The sequence below is a fragment of the Drosophila pseudoobscura genome, chromosome 3, assembly GCF_009870125.1.
Source record: "Drosophila pseudoobscura strain MV-25-SWS-2005 chromosome 3, UCI_Dpse_MV25, whole genome shotgun sequence".
NCBI classification, from domain to species: domain Eukaryota; kingdom Metazoa; phylum Arthropoda; class Insecta; order Diptera; family Drosophilidae; genus Drosophila; species Drosophila pseudoobscura.
In genome coordinates, this window is record NC_046680.1 from 6,786,175 (window position 1) to 6,806,148 (window position 19,974).

Genomic DNA, 19,974 nt, shown 5'->3' on the forward strand with positions numbered 1-19,974 from the left:
TCAATTTCTCAATAAACTGCCAATGAGGCGGCCCCCCCTCGCTGTGAACCCCCTTGACCTTGCCGCTGGCCAAACACTTTCAACTTGTAAGGAGATCAGGGCACGTAGACCAGGAAGGACCGCTTCTGCAATAGTCAGCAAAACTATTCGTCAAGTCGTGCGGCGGAGCTTCGTTCGTCCGGCATTTTTATGGCTGCTGTTGTTGTTGTAGTTGCTCCTCGAATTGGCGGACGTGACGTTGATTTGCTGGCAACGCCTTAAAGGTGACATTTCCCAAGGATAAAGCAAACAAGACGGACCAGGGACTACCTCCTGCAGCAGACAGACAGACAGAACGATGTCATAAAATGTCGCAAGATTTGCCTGGACTGGTGGCAGCTTTTGGCTGGCTTCGATTTCCCACCACTCGGGAGCAGCTGTCACGGCCATTTAGCTGCTTAGCGCCGCAAAATCACTGCAAATCCTTGACTAAACCGAGACTCGAGGCAGGACCTCCCAGTCCCCAAACTAATTGCAAATGCAGCCAGCTGAGACTGCAGCAGACGGCGCACGTGAGGCGCATTGGCTCTGCGTCTGCGTCTGGGCTTGGCCCTGGTCCTGGTCCATCGATTTGTGGCCAAAACGGAGATGGCTGGCACGTCCCACACGGATCGCATCATTTGTGCAGCGTTTTTCGTTTTTCTGTATAGCCGTCCGTGATATGCAAAGAACGGGGCAGACAAGTCCCAGGATTAGGGTCGAAACCCGCAGAAAGTCAGACTAATTTGAAGACCCTTGACCCCCGCCCCGTGGGGGTGTGCCTTTGAGGGCGGGTCTCTGCGGGAATTCGACTTTAATTTTAAACCTTTTGACATTGGCCCCCGTTGAACTTTGCCTTTTTGGCGCTTGGTATTTTTTCCTTTTGTCGGATTTTTAAATGCCTTTATTCGGGAATTTCGTTCTCTCTTTTTGGTGTTGTTTTTTTGTGGGTTATCAGCCCTCAGGTGCTAATGAATTCATAATGGAAACGGGCACTGGAACAGGCCATAAATTATGGACCAAGGGGCAACGTAGATGTATTTTTAGGATTCAACAGCAAAAACTGAGAAAAGAAAAGAAAGAAAAGGAAACGGGAGCATACTGAATAATTTCCTTGGGGGCGAAGGGTGGGGGAAGGAAGTGGGGGATTTCTTAACTCGGTTCACCATGAATGGGGCTTAAAGATGGCTAGATTCCATGGAGTTAACAGCTATATTTGATCCACCCCAGATGAGAATCTGTCATCTATCTGTCATCTCTCCATCTGTCATCTCCAGCCCTATCATGTCCCCTCTTCATCTAGTTGTCCTTCGGCTAGTACATATGCTAATCCAACGAGTAATTGACATTTGATTATTGATTTCGACTCGAAACTGTTGCAAAATGACTCTAACCCAATCATCGGCATTCGTTTACATGTGCATCTGTCTAACCATCGAATGCCCGGCCATGCATCTACGAGCAGATGCTTCTAGTCACGAATGTATCTGGGCCAATGTAAATGTCAATTGGTTATGGATGTTGGCCATCGCAGGCGACCCCGAAGCCGTTTCGAATCTTTTATTAATTGAATGAGGGGCAAAACTGCATTTACTAACTGGGCTTAAATCAAATAACTGTACAAATGTATCTATTTATGTGTGTATGTGTATATGGTGTTCTCGCGCGCACCGCAAAAACCAATTTGATTGGGAAATAAAATTCGAAATAAAATAAACAAAAACATGGCCAAGGACCAACGAAGAAGCTATGCAATTTTCGCTCTCTCTCGCTCCTTCATGCACTGACAAATCCCAATCCCCGTCTGGGCAGACGCTGATGGAGCCAGAGCCAGAGCCAGAGACTGAGGCCGATGCTAAAGCTGATCCTGAGATTGTGTTGTAACAAGTTAATTGAATTTGCACTCAGCCAAGCGTCATGCATGGGCTTAGAGCAGGCAGCAGACGGGCAGGCCCCAGGGGGGGGGAGCTGCATCCACCGATACAACCGATGCTTATTTTATGGCCGACTCTAATGGAGGACTCGGCTCTGATTCCGGCTTCACTACATACTTCGCTGGGCATTTGGCTGCCTGCAGTCTGCCTGGCTGCAACATTTACTGCCTTCGTCCTTCTGCCGTCTGCCCCTCTGCCGTCTCTCTAGGTTTTCCAATTTTTGTGATTTGCACAGATTTCTGCTTGACAACCTCCTTGCCAGGACCAAGCTGCTAGTCTGTTCTCGGCTCTTATTCTCTCAGCATCCTGGGTTATTTTGTTGCATCTCCATCTCTCTCATTCGTCCCTGATTATCGTTCTCCTTCAGTTCGGTGTGTGCAGCATTGTCGAAGGTGAAGCCTGCACTTGCAAGTGCATTAAGAGCATATGAACAATGGCTGCTGCTCCTCCTCCTCCTCCTCATTCGCCTGCAGAAGCTTTGCCGTTGATCCTGACAGACAAATTACTTGCCTGAGATTCTGATGGCGAAGCACCACTATAGGTTGTACGTTGCAGGCATGTACGAGTACGAGTATGTAGGTCGTGGCAGAGCAGAGAGCGCCAGAGGAGCGTGCTTTTAGCAGATTAGTTTCCATCATCTTAACATCCCTAATTAATGAGGGGCGCCTTTGTTTGGCAGCTCTGTTTTTAGGTGTTAAATCAAAGACTTTGCCCCGGCTGCCGGCTGCCTAATAAACCTGGAGTCGTCTCCTCAAAGCTCCTCCAAGGTGTACAATTTCCACCTACACACCCACATCTCCCATTTGTAATGAGAGTAAAAAGATTGCTTTCTCGTACACGGTACTCAAAGGGTAGATGGTTTATAATACATTTCACTCGCTAGAGGTGTTTTGAACAACTCCCAAATGGTATTACTCATTTTCCGTCATCTGAAGCAGTTGTCAAATTATAACGCGGGGGAACGTTGTGAGTTGCTGCGGACACCGCAACTCTACATTTATACCCGATACTCAGTCAGTATGGCTCTCCTCCGGCAGACGCCGCTAATGTTAAGCGACACGACAAAGAGTGCGTGCGAGAGAGACAGAAAATCAGCCTAAGCGTGACGTCGGGCGCTGCGTAGCCACTGCAAATAGATTTGTTCCTTTTGGCTATAAAAATTATCTAACCAGAAACCAAATTTGGTTGCTCTAGCTCTTATAGGTTCTGAGATCCTTGAACTCATATTTTGCAATTGGCAAAACTGGCCATGAAACCTGTGTGTTAGAGAGAGACAGAGCGAGAAAGAATGAAATTGTTTTCTTGATTCTGGCTATAATAATGATACGATCTGGTTCAGATTTTGCACTCTAGAAGATATAGTCATCTTCTACGGTTCTGCGTTTTTAGTTTTCTCGTATCGTCGAAATTGTGGATGAAAAAGATTTTCGCCGTTTGTGGGGGCGGGGCAAAGTTTTGAAATGTTCTTGTAGCAGTGACATATCACAGAAGTCTGGATCCAAAAGATCGTTGCTCTAGCTCTTATAGTCTCTGAGCACTAGGCGCTGAAGGGGACGGACAGACGGACGACAGACATGGCTCAATCGACTCGGCTATTGATGCTGATCAAGAATATATATACTTTATGGGGTCGGAAACGATTCCTTCTGGACGTTGTACACATCCACTTTTAACCAAAAATCTAATATACCCCAATACTCATTTTGAGTATCGGGTATAAAAATACGAGTATTTCCCCCAAAAAAAGTCTCGCCATGAAATACAAATCGAAAGCAATCAAAAAAATAATCAAATATAATATTAATTCATACAGACTTTTGTACCACAAGTTCATTAGCGAAATTGGCACTTAATTAAGCTTCAAAAATGTCCGTGTGCCGCACAAATGCAACATCAACACTCCATCGGCACTCCATTCCATTGATGAATGGCATTTCCTCAATTATTTGATGAGGTTTGAGGGCTAATATTAGTAATAATAGCCGCAACACTCGCAATAATAATCATAATGAGTGTTAACAATAAATTCCGAAATTTTAGTTTAAAATTAAAGCGAAATGGAAATTGCAAATGCAAAAACCGATGCCGAAAGTTTGTAAAACTAATTTCCTGCCGTATGATTGCGGGGAGGAGTGACGGAAACGGAGTGGGTCGGGCGGGAAATGTCAAAAATGTTTTTGACAAGTCAAATTTTCAGCATTTTCAACGTTTTCAACATTTTCATCGTAATTAACTTCTGGGAAAGCCAATTAGCGACCGCACACACACAGACAAACTAATTCCTAATTTGTGGACATACAATGCGACTCCGCACACCCCTCAGACATTCCATTTATACATATATATATGTATGTACAGTGTTTAGTATATTTCTATTGTATATACACACATATTTATTTATGGCATCCCGGGGCCCCTGTTCAGAAGTCTGCTCACGAAGTGCCAACATATCGTAAATAATGGAGTAAAGTGCATTTTGCATAATAATTACAGTGTAAATATTTAAAAACAGGAGCGGACTCCACTCCACTTTGGTGTTCCATGGGAGTCACGGATGAAAAATTAGAAGGAAAACCAGGAAATCTAGAAGGAAAGATGTGCCCCAACAGCCTGGCAGATACAGATACCTTCTATAGATACATATATCCCCAGGGCTCCGCTCCTGTTGCCACGGCGAGGCGTCACCAAGTGGCTAAAACAGGGGGGAACGTGGAGCGTGTGGCGTGAGTGATGGAGCGCGTCACATCGACAGCGTCAGCGTCAGCGGCAGGCAACTGGTAACTGGCAGTCGGATGGGATGATGGCGATGGCATGACGGTCGTATCGGATGGGATGCCAATGGGAATGGGAGAATGGCTGACATTACACTTGTCAACGGGTGTAATTGCGTTTACGATGACTCTCCACCGCCATCTCATGCTGCTCCTTGTTAGTGGAGCCAATGATGACGACTACGACTACGACTACGGGTGTGATGAAGTGCTTCTACCCGTGGCAGTGGCTAAAGCTATCGCTGTGGCTGTGTCAAATGCCATTGACTTGAAGCACAATACACAATAATTGCCAAGTGACGGCAGTTTAGGAGGGGCTGGCGGCGCATCAATAACGAGTGCTCCAGCACTCCAACACTCCCTCCTCCAGTGCCCCCCATTAACAATCCACCAAGGCGAGACCTCTCTGGCTCTCTGCCACGCTGGAAGCCCAAATCACACCCATTTATCAGGCCAGAAGCGAGACACAACGTTGGAAGGAGACGGCTAATTGCAGTTCATGCGAAAAACATCGTTAATCAACTCATTGACAGTTTGTTATTTGTTAAACAAAGCTAATGACTTAATGGCATAAATGGTGTGGCAACTGCACCGCCGCCACGACACCGCCAGGGCCAAAAGGATATGGCCAAAGACAGCCATCGCAGGAGTTGGCTTGACACGACAGCTCACGGGCACTAGCCTCCCAGAGCCTCCTACCGTTTTTATGTAGATACACCAACAATAAAATGACAAGCCAGAGGTAAAATTAATTGTTCTGGGGCGTCCCCGGGATGGCTGGGAGCCAAGTGGCGCGGCGTGGAGCCCAACCATGTGGGCGAGGCCAATAGCCCGATCACGCTCTACCCTTGGGAGACGGAGGGGGCAAACGAGAGAGGGGAGGAGTGGCATGGCCTACTGGCGTTCACAGAAAAATCCGAAAGTTCTCTTAAATTTCAACAGTTTTTCCCGATCATGGGAGGCCGTACGTGTGGGGCCTGTCGTTGGTATTGGCCCCGGAATTCCGAAATCCTCAGTCGTAGGCAGTTCATCGTAAGATTCAGATCTCTAGAAAAAAAAACTACAAAAATTATAAAAAGTAAATTTTATTTCTTGTCCAAATTTTCCTGTGAAAATTCTTTTGGTTTTTTTTTAATTTGCTTTTGAAGGAAAGAAGTTCGTTTTAAAATTTTCAAAATGAATTTTTGCTCGGTTCCATACGAAGCGGATTTCGGCATGAGTGAGGCCAATAAGGTACGGTTGCCACCGCGCGTTGCCACCGCGAGTTGCCACCGCGAGTTGCAAGTGTCGAGAGTGTAACAGTGCTGACCGTCTCCTTCCATCTCCGTTGCAGATGATGAACATGTCCGCTCAAATGGGCATGCAACAGAATGGCCCCCAGGGCCAAGGCCAAGGACAGGGACAGGGCTGCATGCCACCCGGTGGCATGCCCATGTCGATGGCGCAGATGAACATGAACCAGCCCCAGCTGCAGATGCCGCCGATGACCACCGGCCAGATGTCCTATCCGATGCAGGGCAGCGGCATGCAATCCCTGCCACTGGGTATGATGCCGGCGGGCAACGGGATGACGCCGCTGGGGACCATGTCCTCGAACCTGCCCATTGGTGCGGTGACACCGCTGAATAGCATGACCATGCTGCCAATGATGGGCAATTCGATGGGTTCGATCGATGCCCCCGGCGTGAACGCGGTCATATCGGATCTTCAGCCCATGTCCGGCATGCCCCAGATGGGTGGCATGCCCCAGATGGGGGGCATGCCCCAGATGGGGGCCATGCCCCAGATGTCGCAGATGCCGGCAATGCAGCAGTTCAACCCGCAGATGCAGCACCAGGGACGTCTCACTGGCGGCGGCGGTGGTGGTAGCCCTGGCAACTGGGGCTGCAGCCACGGCAACGGCCAGCCGATGAGCAACAATATCTGGCAGTACGGCGGTAGTCCCTCCCAGCAGCAGCAGCACCAGCAGCAGCACCACCAGCAGCAGCAGCAGCAGGTGCAACAGCAACAGCAGCAGCAGCAGCAGGCCCACCAGAACCAGCAGCGGATGAGGTCGCACTACGAAATGATGAACAACAACTACCGGGATGTGCGCAATGGCCTAAAGTGAGTCCCCAATCCCATTTCCCATTCCCCATGAATCTAAATATTTTCTTCGACATTTCTTTGACACATTTTCCACAGTTCGCCTGCCATGCTTTCGCTTCGTGACAACAAGGGCAATTCATTCAATTCAAGTGAGTTTTAAATGGTGACATCTTGGCCTACTTTGGTTATCCCTTCCTACTTCCCCGTTTTTTTCAGGCAAAAATCTGAATAAGGTCTGGCGTTAATGAAACTTTGATTTGCTATCCAATCATTCAGCTCAATCGTTTTCGTTATATTTTCGATTGATTGGATCATCTTAGATGCAACCTGTCTTGTACAGTCCCCTCCGCAAGCATTAACAACAACAACAGCAACATAAAACAACAACAGCAACAAAACAACAACAACAGCAACTACAACAATAACAACAACAATAACAACAACAATAACAACAACAACAATAACAAAACACATACCAATGGATCCAGCACACGCGCGTATCTTAAAAAACAATGCATTGGAATAAATGGTTTATATGTCTTGATCAAAGCAAGATTCATCATCACAACCGAAGGCTGTTTTCCATTCCATTCGGGGCTTTCCTTTGGCGACTTTAAACGCATTGATTTATGGCATTCAGGCATCAAAATTGGCAACAGAAAACGCCGGGGGCGGGGGGAAACGAAACGAATCAGCGCAAAAGACGATAAAAAATTTATGCTGACCGCATGATGAACGCATAAAAAATGTTGCCAACTTATGGCCCAAAATGCAATAGCCCTGCCAGGCCCCTGCCAGGCCCCTGCCAGGCCCCCCTGCCTGTTCCGCCCTTCCCCTGGCTGGCTGTATAAACAATGGCTTTATCGAGCCACTGGCATCAGTTGGTTGTGGCTTTCCTTTCCCTCCACCCAGCACCCAGCACCCCACACCCCGCACCCCGCACCCATGGAGCATGGAGCATGGAGCCCGAGCACTGAAGTCGTTAGATTCTGGCAGCCAGGCGAAGGTGTGAATATTTTATGTGGCACTATTTTGATACCATAAATCTTTTAGTAGTTGATTCTGGAAAAGTTTTTGCGTTCCACCGCATTTCGTTTTGTGGTTTCATTTCATTTCGTTTCGTTTCATTTCATTTCATTTTCGTGCAAATTGCAATTCCAGTGTTGGACAGAGACTCCCTTTGATGTGGCAAGACTGTACTTCTGTGAAAGAGCTTAATCTAATTGTATTTTCGATTAATACTTGGAATTTTCTGTCTACAAAGAATTGTATTTCTGTGATTGCTGGGCTTTCGAATGTATCACATTACCGAGCTGCCTTCCCCCGCCGTTCAGGAGGCAGTCCTTGCTCTTCGGATGCGCCCACAAATTTGTTTTGGTCTGCAGCAAGCGAAAACATTTTACATTTTTGCAGAAGGGGCATCATTAAAATTAAAAGATGCAAAAATAGACGTAAACCCCAAGCCACAAAAACAGACCGACAGACAGGCAGACGGGCAGATGGACAGACAGACAGTTGAATGGACGTTGAATGCTCGCCGAATGGACATTGGGAAAAGTTTTGCAGCAAGAAGCAGGACGGCTGAAGACCGAAGCGCACAGGACAATGAGGCCGTTGGGGGCGGATGAGAAGTTTTCCGGGAAAGTTTTATGTGTGCTGCGGAAGGGGGGGGCTACAGCAATGCAGAAAATTTTATTCATGACGGAAGCAATACTCAAATTTCGTCTATTAATATCTTGGCAAAGGGATGAGTACGAGGACGAGGAGGAGGACTCCAAACCAACTGTCAGGGTCCCTGGCCGGGTCCAACTTCTAGGGACTATGTCGGAGGAGCGAGCACCCAGTCCCAGCGCCAGCCCCTGCCCCAGCATCTGTCCAACTGTCAGTCCAACTGTCTGTTGGTCTAACTGACACACACACACCCCGTTCTAAACAAATGCGCATACAGATGTGGTCACGGGGGGGGAGGGAGGCCGGATGAGAGTGTTTTCGTGCTTTAGTGGGGTACAGTCGCCCCCCCTGGGTGCACATTGCCAACATAACCTCAAATTGCATTCCTAATTCCTTTTATACGCCATGCCAAGCCAAGACCCATATTCCAGGGCATTCCTACGTCCCACATCCCATGCATCGTTTCCCCTGGGGAACAGTTTCTGCAAAATATGCAATTTACGCTTGAAAGGTTGCACCAACACATGCCCCACCGACTCCCCCAACTCCATACGCTTGCACTCGTTTGTTGTACAATAGCCAATTTCTTAGTTTATTCTTTTATTTTGCGGGCAAACTTTTTGTTGGCCTCAACATACGAGTATGAAGACACATCCGTCATATTATTGTCCAACACCGGAAACGAGCAGAACGAACGACTCATGCAGTGCGTCTCTCCATCTCTCCATCAGTCCATCAGTTAGGTTCTTGGCCAGAAACACTTTTTATTTGCAGCTATTAGCCCCTATTAAAATATGCTAAACACCTGTGCACATTTTCCGAATATTAGGCATGTTTGCATGAAGAGCCAGAAGATTAGGTGCCAGAAAAGCATGCGGGTAATGCAATTCTCATGAAGACTGAAAATACGAGTAGGGCTTGGAGCATTTTAGCACTTTTCCTGTGGTATTTTGTGGTATTTCCGTAAAACTAAATGATTTCAGCTTTTCGTTTAGTAGTTTCTTATATTATTAATGTAATTTTTTCTCTATTACGAACAAAGATTAATTCTATATTCCCCATTTTCGGTATAAAGAATTTACGTTGAGATTCGCTAGATGGAAATTCCACTGTATATATATGTTTCTATATCGTAAGCTCTTGAAGTTGTAAACCGGGATATTTTATCTATTTCTCAAAGTATTTTCTAGTATTTTGCAGTATATATTGTATTTTCTGCTCAACTAGATAGATAATGATGGCCGCTAGAAATACTATAAGAAACAAGACAGGATGAATAAAAATCCAAAACTAACAAAACAATTTATTTAATTCAATGATAAATCTGAGACAACTTTAAATAAGTACTTAGTGCTCATTGCGGTGGGCATTTAGTATTTTAAATATATTTTTCCAACATTACAAAAGGCCCTTTACTCCTTTCTGCAAACGATCCACTAACAATACTTAAAAAAAACAGGCCAGGATGAATAAAATCCACTTTCCTAGCCGTAGTTTAAATTAAAGCTAACAGAAAATTAATTTAATTCAATTAAAAACCTGTCTAACCTTCAAGTCAGTATTTAGTACTCATTTAGTATTTTTTATACATTTGAATTAATCTTTTCCCCCATCTAAAATGGGGTGGCCATGGATTACTTGGCATGGATTTTCCTCTACCGCAATTAAAATACTTAGCCTCGTTTGAGGGATTATTTAGAGGTATTTACAATGCATTTAGCATTTGCCAAAGAACCTATGAATTACCCAACAGGCCTTGGGTTTATAAATATCAATTAAAATTGATAAATGCACATGTGAACGGAGAATCGATTAGTGTGTCAGACGTCAAGAAATAGTGTTGTGTTTGGTAACCTCACCAAAGACAAACTTGTGGCATCCACATGTACTTCATGTGGCATGCACCGCACTCTCCGCCTGCCGTTCCTCTTCGTGGGGCGAGTAATGCAATGAACATGAGTTTTAACTTGTCGTTTGTTGCACTGTCACTCCTGCCCATATTGACAGCGGGGAGAGTCCTTCTCTATTTAGGAATATGCCTCTTCCTCTCTGTCTCTCTCTGCTCTTCCTCTGTGAGGCCAAGTTTTTGCCTTGTTTTGGAATTTTCCGACTGCTTTTCGGATTGTTAGGCGCCCCAATAGTTCCCTGTAGACCCTGTGATCCTGTCTCTCGCTCTGCTCTTCTCTATTCTGTTCTGCTCTGTTCTGTTCTGAATGTGGGCCAACTTTTTGAAACTGTGCCAACTTTTGGCTTGTTTTTGCTGATAACTTCATCATCGTCATGACGTCCTCTCGTCATTCTCATTCAAGTGGAACCCAAGCCGAGCAAAAACAAAAAAAAAACACACACAAGAAAACAAGAAAACAAAAACCGAGACAACAACGAAACAAAGAAAATGAAAACTCGTTGGGCAAATGTTTTGTCATGATTTTTCCTCTACTCGTTGGCCTTTATGGACTCGTCTGTCTGTCAATGAAAAGACCTGCTCTGCTGCAATTCGATTGTCGGTCGAGTATGCACATCACTTGGCCCAGATTATCGAACAGAAGAGTCCTGAAGTCCACATGGACTTCATGGGAGGATGGCAGGATGGCAGGATGAGCGCTCTGATCCGATGCGATGCCATGGCTAATGGCTTTTTGTTTTGCACATTTTGGAGCCTTTGAGTAATTAAATTTATGGATGCATAAAATTTCAACCTGTTCGCTGGCTCGCTCTCGCTCTCTCGCTCTCTCGCTCTCTCTCTGGCCTGTTCAAATGTTTGACTTTTTTGACCACGTCCCCCGTCTGTGGGTCCGTGTGTGTGTGAGCCCTCCTGTCGGTCGGTTTGGTCATTCAATGAGCTTACATTTGCCTGTTTGCTGGCTGCCTGCTGCCCGCCTGGCCGCCTGCTTTGCTGGCTATTAATTTCGAGTGGTTCGAGTGCTGGTTCCGGACTCACATTCGGGACGGGACCCATGTGTACACATGTTTGGGCTTGTAAAAATGTCATGTTAATTTGTGGACTGTGCGACCGAAATGGAGCACCGCAGAGAGAGACAGTGAGAGAGAGAGAGCATGCAAATAAATGTCTCGCACATGCCACCCATCCGGAAAAGAGACAGCAATAACACCCACGCATTCGGTCAGCCAGCGAGCGAGAGCGGAAGAGCGGGAGAGGGCATGGATTTGGAGACGGGGCTTTTTTTGCAGATTTATGAGTGAATCTGATAAGTGCTGCCAATAAATTTTCGGACAACAATTTACAATGTTCATTCCATGTTCCCTGTGCGTTTTCCTTACATTTCGTTCAGCGACTCGACATGGAAATGGGGCTGGCCCTACTGGCCCTGCCACTTGTGAGGGGGGTGTGGGCAATGTATTTTGGGCTATTTTATGGCCATTTACTGAAGAACTCGTGCAGATCTGGTACCCCCTGAGGCCTCAAGGATCTAGTGCTGTTTTTGGGCAACGATGAAAGATTAAAGACTCAAAAAATAACTCGCTTTGAAAGGAAAAGGCAGTAAAAGGCTTATATTTCCATCAGCAAATTTCGCTAGATGGCAATACTTTTTTTTGGGTGTAGATCAAGCGACAACAGAGAATATATATCATCTTTCAGAGTTTATACACATTAAAACCGATATAAATTAATTATTATATTATATTAAATTATAAAATAAAATAATGTATAATATATGTATGTATATAAAATATAATATAATATAATATAAAAATCCATAAATTGTAGTTGGAAAGCCGCTGCTTTCACTATATACAGTTTGAGCAGCACTAAAACCCTCCTCAAAGATTTTTCTGGTTCTTTATGAAGCCGAAAAATCCATGAATTTTACCTTGATTCTGTAAATCGATCATGAGGCCTGGAAAGAAGCTCCCGAAAAGCATACACAGCCTTTACCTTTATAAGACACACACTCCACACCCCAATCTACTGTCTCCATCTTTATTCATTTTGTAATCTCTCTAATTATTCAATTGAAGAATTGCACTCAAGGACTCACCGCAAAGGATTGCCGCAACTGTTCGCCAAATGAACAATTCCTCATGTGCAACATAATCACACAAGTCCTGCGGCAGAAGCAACGAAAGCAGCAGCAGCAACAAAATTTCAACAATGGCATAAAGCCACAGAGAAATCAGTGAATTATACAACATTTAAGCAAACATAAGAGCACGAGGAAGGAGTGCGAGTGCGAGTTCTTGTCGAATGTAGAGAGATGTATAGAAATCCGAGCAGAATTAAGTTAGGACCATGCCCTGCCCCTGCCCCCCCGTCGAAAAACACAATGACGATGACTCCGATTCCGACTCCGACTCCAGCGAGAAGCAGAAGTTGGCCAAAAACTTTACACATCTGTAGATGTGTGTGTGGAGGGGCAGCAGGGACAGCAGGGGGGGCGGCGGAAGAAAGGAACTATCGCAGCAGAAGTGAAATAAAGTTGAATGTAAGCAAACAAGTTGAACCAACAAACCAAGTCTCTAATTGTATTTGTGTGCTCGTGTGTGCGTGTGCGTGTGCTCGTGTGTGCGTGGGCGTGTGTGTGCAGGCGCCGAGGGCGTGGCATTGTGTTTTATGCGGCCAAACGGAACGCACCACTTTTGGGTACACTTCGGACTGCTGAAGGAAGCAGGCTGTGGAAAATATGATGAAGCCAAGCAAAACGGAAGAATTGAGAGACGAGACTCCTTGAGACCCAGCACAGGGCCAGGACCACCACCAGGACGCGTTTCCGATTGCTAGTCCAATGTCCAACAAGACGTGAAATGCAACTTTTTCGGCACAACGCTCGAGCACAAAAGGAGCACCAGAGAAGCACCAGAGAAGCAGCAGAGAAGCGCCAGAGGAGCCGCCTCCCCATGGAGCTTACAAAAAGCCGAGCAAATGTACAAAAGACAAACAAGGAGTGCAGTGCCGAAAGGATAAACAAGATATGTAAACTACAATGCGAATCCGCACGAATCCCGTATATCCTTGCCACAGAAACCGGTCACGGCACTCACTTGCTGGCAAACTGCAGCCCAAATTTGTGGTACACTGCACGCTGGCACTGCTCCGGAATCCTGGGCTGGATCCCCCAGCGGCGAAGATGTTGCATTCACAAAAGCAGGAGACGATGAAAGCACTCCACAATACACAAAACAAGAGCGATTGATGGGACAGAGAGTGTTCCGACTTGAATATATCCTCGAATGCTCGAAGGACTTCTCTCTTCTGTCAGCCCTGGATAGCATATAACCCGTGTACTCCTGCACAACTCCAGGGTATTTCAAATGACAAAAATATGGCAACAGTTTGCCATTATGTGCTGCTACAAGGTATTGAGAGAGAGACGAAGAGAAGGCACAATCGAAGGAGAACGAAAGGAATGAAAAGGAGCGACACCAACGACACGAGTACATTTGTTTATGCGCTCCGGCAAGATGTAAGATTCAGACCCCACCAGAACCGCCTCCCCAGTAGGCAAGCGTTGAAATGGAACAAATGAACCAAGTCGAGAATTGCCAACTGCACACTGGAGTCGAAGGGAGCAGCAGCCACAGTGCCACAGCAACAACAACAACAACAACAACGACGAGATGGTTCCCATCCAAACAAATGATGCCACAAGAAAAGTTAAACTTGTAAATTCAAATTTCACATTTGTCTGGAATTCGCAATTACACTTCGGCAACAACAATGAAATATGTCCGCATGCTGTACGGTACACCTGCCCCGAGCGGTACACCCCACCTCCATTTCATGGCTCATTGTTTGGCCTGGCAAATGGAGCATTGAGGGAGAGAGGGGGACGGGGGTCAGGGGAATTAGAGAGGGCCTCCTAAAGCATATTGTAATAATCCAAATGAAATTAAATGTACCGTAAACATTTCGAGTTACGAGCGAGCCAGACAGAGATAGAGAGAGAGAGATTCGGCAGCTTGGAGGAGCCCACAGGAGAAAGACGGGGAGGAGCAGCAGGGGGTAGAGCTTCTGGTATGCCCCACACTAGGAGGATGAAAGCAGAAGCCCCTTCAGGAGGCAACACAGCAGCAACAGCAGCAGGTGCAGGCCTTGCCCCAAAACAGCGAGACAATAACATTTTCGGAATTCGTATCCGAAACCAAATGCACGGCTGGCGAATTCACGGCGGAATGGCGGCCAGCGGTAGATGGTTGTTGCATTCTAATGGGGGCAAAATCGCTGGCATAATGGTGCACGCTGCAAGAACATACTTTGGTGGAATTAGGCAAACATCGAAGGAGGGTGTGGGTGTGGGTGGGGTTTCCTTTGCTGGGATTGGCAGGCATGGAATGTTCCATTAATGGAACATCGGCTGTTGAAGCTGCTTTAAAAGGAGTACCCTTTGGAGGCATAATTCTGAAATGCTGGTTTACTGCTCCACCAAGAGCATCATCAGTTGTGGCAGTTGTGGCTCAAACATTACCGCATCGTAAATCATCAATAACTATATTTCAATCAGTTCGTGTGGATCCCCCACAGACACGAGGCCAAGCTATTCAATTGATAGCCGCTCGATGGTAAAGGACCATTAAATTAGCAAAAGAAATAAAGCGAACAACGAATGCGATCGATCGACTTAAGTAAAAGCCGGCCGGCCGACAAAATTGCACATTTTACAAGTTTACGAACCACTAAGGAGAGCCACAGCCACAGGCAGAGGCTCCCCCTCTTCAGAAGGAGATGCAGGCGGAGGTGGAGGTGGTGTACACCTTTTGGGGAATTTATTTCTAAAACAACTCTATCGCGATCATCGGGCGACGGCAAAGCGGCCCATAAAGCCCACGATTTATTGGCCAAGTCGGCAACAATTTGACAAGCAAATTGCTATAATTTCTGGACATTCCCCAGGCTCTGTTTGTGTGGACATGTAACCAGTCGTGGAGCATGGGGCATGGAGCATGGACCAGTGCATTTCTTCGCGCTTTTATCTGTGGAAATTTATGTAAGCGATAAAGCCCCAACGACTACTGGAGCCAGGACAGACCCCAAGGCTGTTCTGTGGCTGCCATCTAATTGCTGGCCATTGCCATGGACCCTGGCTTCCCCCGGATGGATCGCAATCGTCCGTTAAATTGCCATAATTTCGTTAGCTTTACGAGCTGCCAGGGAATCATCTCCCTCTCCCTTTGCCGCACAAAACAGATCTATTTCGCATTAGGCTTAAACACTGTCTCTTGCCCACCGATCCATCCGTAATACTTGCATATATTTGGCGATCATTGCGGTTCGGTTATTAAATCGCCATTAATCGCCGGTGTGGTCCACGGAATCAGAGATCATTAAACCAGAAAGATCATAAATCCCCCAGAAAGAACGCAAACAAAAAATGGCAATCATCATTAAAAAATGCAAAGAGAGCATAAAAAATCAGTAGAGAAACGAGAAAAAGGCACCGGCAAAGCGAAAGAGGGATGGGTAAAGAAGGGAAGAGAAATAACAAAGGGGTAGGGGCAGCCACGCAGCGATAAGCAAATGTTCCGTTCTCCTTTTCTCCTACACATCCATCGCTCTCTTTCACTCCTTCACATCATCTCCCTCTTCTTGTCGCTGCCCTTTTCGACGAGTCATAAAGACACTGGGACGAAAAAGTCGGCCGACAGGTCTGTCGTAAAAATTCAAAGAAAATCACAATTTTCTGGTCTCAATTTTGATGGCAAATTTTGAGCTAATTGTTGCTTTTTTTGCCCATGTTTCGTCGGAAAGGGATGCCTGTGGGGGGGGGGGGAGGGGTACCCGTTTTGATGGCACTTGGCATGCCGTTAATCCCGAAACGCCAATTTCATGGTTCATGGAACTGAATCAGGCCGAATGTTGATCTGATTCATAAATTTTAGGTTAGACGCGGAACCAGAAGCAGGAGGGTATAGAAGAACGATGAGTAGTAGAAAGAGAAGTAGCAGTAGAAAGAGAAGTAGCAGTAGAAAGAGAAGTAGTAGAGATGTAGAAGTAGAAAGAGACGCAGAAGTAGTCGAGGAGGGGAGTCGTAGTGCTGACCATGCTGAAATTTTGAATTTTACAAGGTGGTCCACAACTCTCTTTTCGGTTCTTATTTTACTTAGCACTACTCTCATATTTTGTGTGAGAGAGAGAGAGAGAGAGAGAAGAAGCGTTAAACAAGCCCCGAAATGGCCACGCTTTTTCACACTAAGAACCAGTGTCGAAAGTATCGATAGTATCTCTTTTCGGATCTTATTTTGAGCTCTCTCTCATTTAACATGTCCTCAAAGCGCTCTCCCTAGTGCTGAGCGTAACATAAGCCCCGAAAATGAGGTTTGCGGGCTACCTTGAATAATTTCAGCTTTCCCACACAAAAAATCAATATCGATAGTATCGAGTACACGATACACGCTTCCCAGCCGGTGGCCAGCGGGTGTTTGGCAACACTGTGAATGTGAAGCTCTCTGAAAAAGTTTTTCTGGTGAAAATTGTTCGATTTCTGCGAAAAAAAAAACATGGACGAGGCTATGGGAGATAAAAGTATGCGCTTTCTATCGGTAAGTGGGAACAGGCGTATGCCCTCGAGCATGAATAGAATCTAACAACTGTGCCGCCCCCGAAGCTGAACATCAAAGATTGCCTCGGCTGCAGCGATGTGAGCGTGTCGTTCCCCCCATCGAACAGCGTGCACGTGCTGCTGTACAAGCTGATGGGGCAGGAGCAGGAGCAGGCCCGCGACAATATGGCCGTGACGCCAGTGGCACAGGCCATACAGCTGCTGTGCACTCGGACCTTTCCGGACGCCGAGAGCTTGGAGCGGCTGCCGCTGCTGGAGGTGGGACGCGGCAGCGTTTCCCTGCGCTTCCAGGTGTTGCAGCCCGTACCCTCGGAGGAGGACAGCGACAGCGACTTGGACCTGGAGCCGTCCACATCGGCGCAGGCAGAAGTGCGTCTCGAGGAGCGGAAGAAACGCCGCGAGGCTGCACGTAATCGCAAGAAAATCTTCATAGTCAATAAGGAGGTGATGGTCAAGCGGCGATTCGACGATCCCCAGAGTCTGGATTGGGTCACCTATACGGTGAACGGTGGCGAGATCCTCAAATGGCAGCTGGACGAGTTCCACGCTCAGTTCTTCGAGGATCCCCAGTACTCGTCCATCCATCTGTGGGATCTGCAGCACAAGTGCGCCGGCAATTGGCTGCAGATCATCCGGGCGGACAGCAATGGCTACAAAAATTTTCAGTGGGTCTCGAAACGACTAAAATCATTTGCTTTTAGGGGCTTTCTAAATTTGCGATTCATTCCAGGACCCCGGGCAATCCGTTTGAGATCTTTGCCAAGCTATTCGTTCGCAAGAAGCTGGATGAGGAGGATTTGGTGTGCAAATTGGCCGAATCCTGTATTACCGTCAACGAGGCCGTACTCCGCTCGGAGCGTCAGTTCGTGATGCAGGTGTTCAACCATGTGCGCCGCATATTCGAGTACATCACCATGAAGCAGTACACGGTGTGGTTCCTGGTGCCCGGCGCCCAGGGCCCTCAAAGTCTCACCGAAGAGGTATGTGCGACCTCTCTGTTTTCCACATATTTTTCATTGCGTTTTCCTCCGGTAGGATCTCGACTTCGATTTGCGTAATGTGCGCACTTCCATCCGTATTGCTGGCGACAACAGGAACATCTTCTGGTGCCAGTCCGATCACAATGTCCAGAACTTGCTGATGGTCTCCTTCCAGTTGGCCCTGAGCAGCATTGCCAAGCAATCGGTCCTGATTATCAGCCATTTGGATAAGGTTTGCGCTGTGTGCCTTTGAGTCTACGTTTCTCTTGATCCCTCCCGTCCTGTATCTTATAGATAGCTGATTTCGTGACCTGGCAGTTTATCACGGCTTCCTACATGAACGACCTCTATGCCTGTGGACCCACAGATTCGGTAAGATCCCCAGCAGTCGCCCATTCCCGACTTTGGTTTCCTTTAATGTACATTCTGTTACAGAAATGGGTCTGCATGCGCTACTTGCAACGCATCGTCGAAATGGCCCAGGCCAACTGCATCATTGTCCTCATCGAGTATCCCAGCTTCCTGAGCGTTCTCTCCGACGAGCGGCATGTGATCAAGTGTGAGAAGCAGCTGGACAATGAATCCTGGGACGTTAAAGTTGGGTCCGCCGAATCGTACGAGTCCCGCTTGGAAATCTTTAAGACTGCCATCAATTTGGAGCTAGGCAGTGTCGAGCCCGCCACCCCTCAAGAATAAGGCATCTAACAAGCGCACATCCAATTTTAGTTTTACAAATATTTCCTTTGCTCCTCCATTGTTCCATTGCTCGTTTTGTAATTACGCAGCCGCCGCCGCCGCCGCTCACGGAACAACAACAGGAGCTCCATTCTTCAGCTCCATTTCAATTAGGGTTTTGCTGGCTGTCAGTTTGAATGCCACACAGCCAGCAAGCCATCGCCATCACCATTCTCATCCTCATCCATATCCCTGCCACCGCAACAGCAGCAGCAACTGCAACTACAACTACAACTACAACTACAACTACAATGGCTGTCAGTCAAAGGCACGCGTCATTTGCTGGCGAAATGCATTTTACGTAAACCTAAAAGCATTTTAAGCCAAACCCCAACGCCCACCGCTATCGACCCAGTTAGAAGACAGGGACCACGGCCTGGAGATGCATTTGGAAGGAGCGACTGTCTGTCTATCTGTCTGGCTGACTTGACTGATTGGCGGTTGTTGGGGTAACTTTTCAACGCAAGAACATATCCGAATGTGCTACAGAATATATTTTCATAAAATAGTTAACATTGTTAGTGCCTTTTAGACGAAGCCGAAGGAAACAGAACACTTTTTTTTTGTAGAATCAAAGATATTCAAGATTTGGCATTCAATAAGTGCCTTGGTGGGGCCAAATCTTACATATATAACATATTCCATTCATTCAAAAATAATATCAGACAACAACAAGAGATGGATCCCATTTATTTGGAAAAAATACACACATTTTTTTTTTGATTGTATCAAGATGAATTGATAAAAAATGGAAAAAATACACCATTGAATTGATAACAAAATAAAGCGAGCGAGCGAAATAATCATTACAAAACTGGAATCTCAAATCAAATTTATTTAACAAAGAAAACAAAAAAAAAATAATTTTGGAAAAAATTCTTTCTTTACAAATACATTTTTTTATTTTTATATCCAAATAAAATTGAACCACAAAAATTATGGAAAAATATCAGAAAGAAAATCCACTGTTAAGTAACTGAAAAAAAAGCGAGTGAAACAAATAATCTTTAAAAATTCGAGTCTAAAATTAAATCAATGTGCCAAGAGTTTAAGCCACAAAGAAAAATAATAATAACCACAAATAATATCAAAGAACAACAACAACAAGAATGAATAAATGTGAGATTATGGGAAACAAGTCTCAATGTTAATTTTTATATTTTTTATATATCCAATTAAAATTGATCCACAAAAATGATGGAAAAATATCTGAGAGAAAATTCACTCATAATTAATTGAAAAATAAAGTGAATGAAACAAA

At 46.0% G+C, this 19,974-nt stretch overlaps 2 protein-coding genes across 2 annotated transcripts; both read left to right on the forward strand.

The window, feature by feature from the left end:
* The first annotated feature begins 5,732 nt into the window (after positions 1-5,732).
* LOC4803715 (probable serine/threonine-protein kinase yakA) lies at positions 5,733-7,379 on the forward strand. The gene is made up of 4 exons (XM_001360352.4): positions 5,733-5,956; positions 6,057-6,829; positions 6,908-6,960; positions 7,028-7,379. Exons 1-4 carry the CDS (start codon positions 5,900-5,902, stop codon positions 7,054-7,056), a joined length of 912 nt encoding a protein of 303 aa, XP_001360389.3. The 5' UTR covers positions 5,733-5,899; the 3' UTR covers positions 7,057-7,379.
* Positions 7,380-16,830: 9,451 nt separating this feature from the next.
* ord (orientation disruptor) lies at positions 16,831-19,717 on the forward strand. The gene is made up of 6 exons (XM_001360353.3): positions 16,831-16,978; positions 17,044-17,663; positions 17,729-17,978; positions 18,034-18,210; positions 18,273-18,350; positions 18,414-19,717. The coding sequence occupies exons 1-6, from the start codon at positions 16,937-16,939 to the stop codon at positions 18,672-18,674; spliced, it is 1,428 nt and encodes a 475-aa protein (XP_001360390.2). The 5' UTR covers positions 16,831-16,936; the 3' UTR covers positions 18,675-19,717.
* The last annotated feature ends 257 nt before the right edge of the window (positions 19,718-19,974 follow it).

Coding starts and splice junctions, on each gene's coding strand:
- LOC4803715 (XM_001360352.4), top strand. CDS start 5,900: ATGAATTTTTGCTCGGTTCCATACGAAGCGGATTTCGGCATGAGTGAG. Junction 5,957..6,056: donor GCATGAGTGAGGCCAATAAG/GTACGGTTGCCA, acceptor TCTCCGTTGCAG/ATGATGAACATGTCCGCTCA. Junction 6,961..7,027: donor GGGCAATTCATTCAATTCAA/GTGAGTTTTAAA, acceptor CGTTTTTTTCAG/GCAAAAATCTGAATAAGGTC.
- ord (XM_001360353.3), top strand. CDS start 16,937: ATGGACGAGGCTATGGGAGATAAAAGTATGCGCTTTCTATCG. Junction 17,664..17,728: donor AATGGCTACAAAAATTTTCA/GTGGGTCTCGAA, acceptor GATTCATTCCAG/GACCCCGGGCAATCCGTTTG. Junction 18,211..18,272: donor TTATCAGCCATTTGGATAAG/GTTTGCGCTGTG, acceptor TGTATCTTATAG/ATAGCTGATTTCGTGACCTG.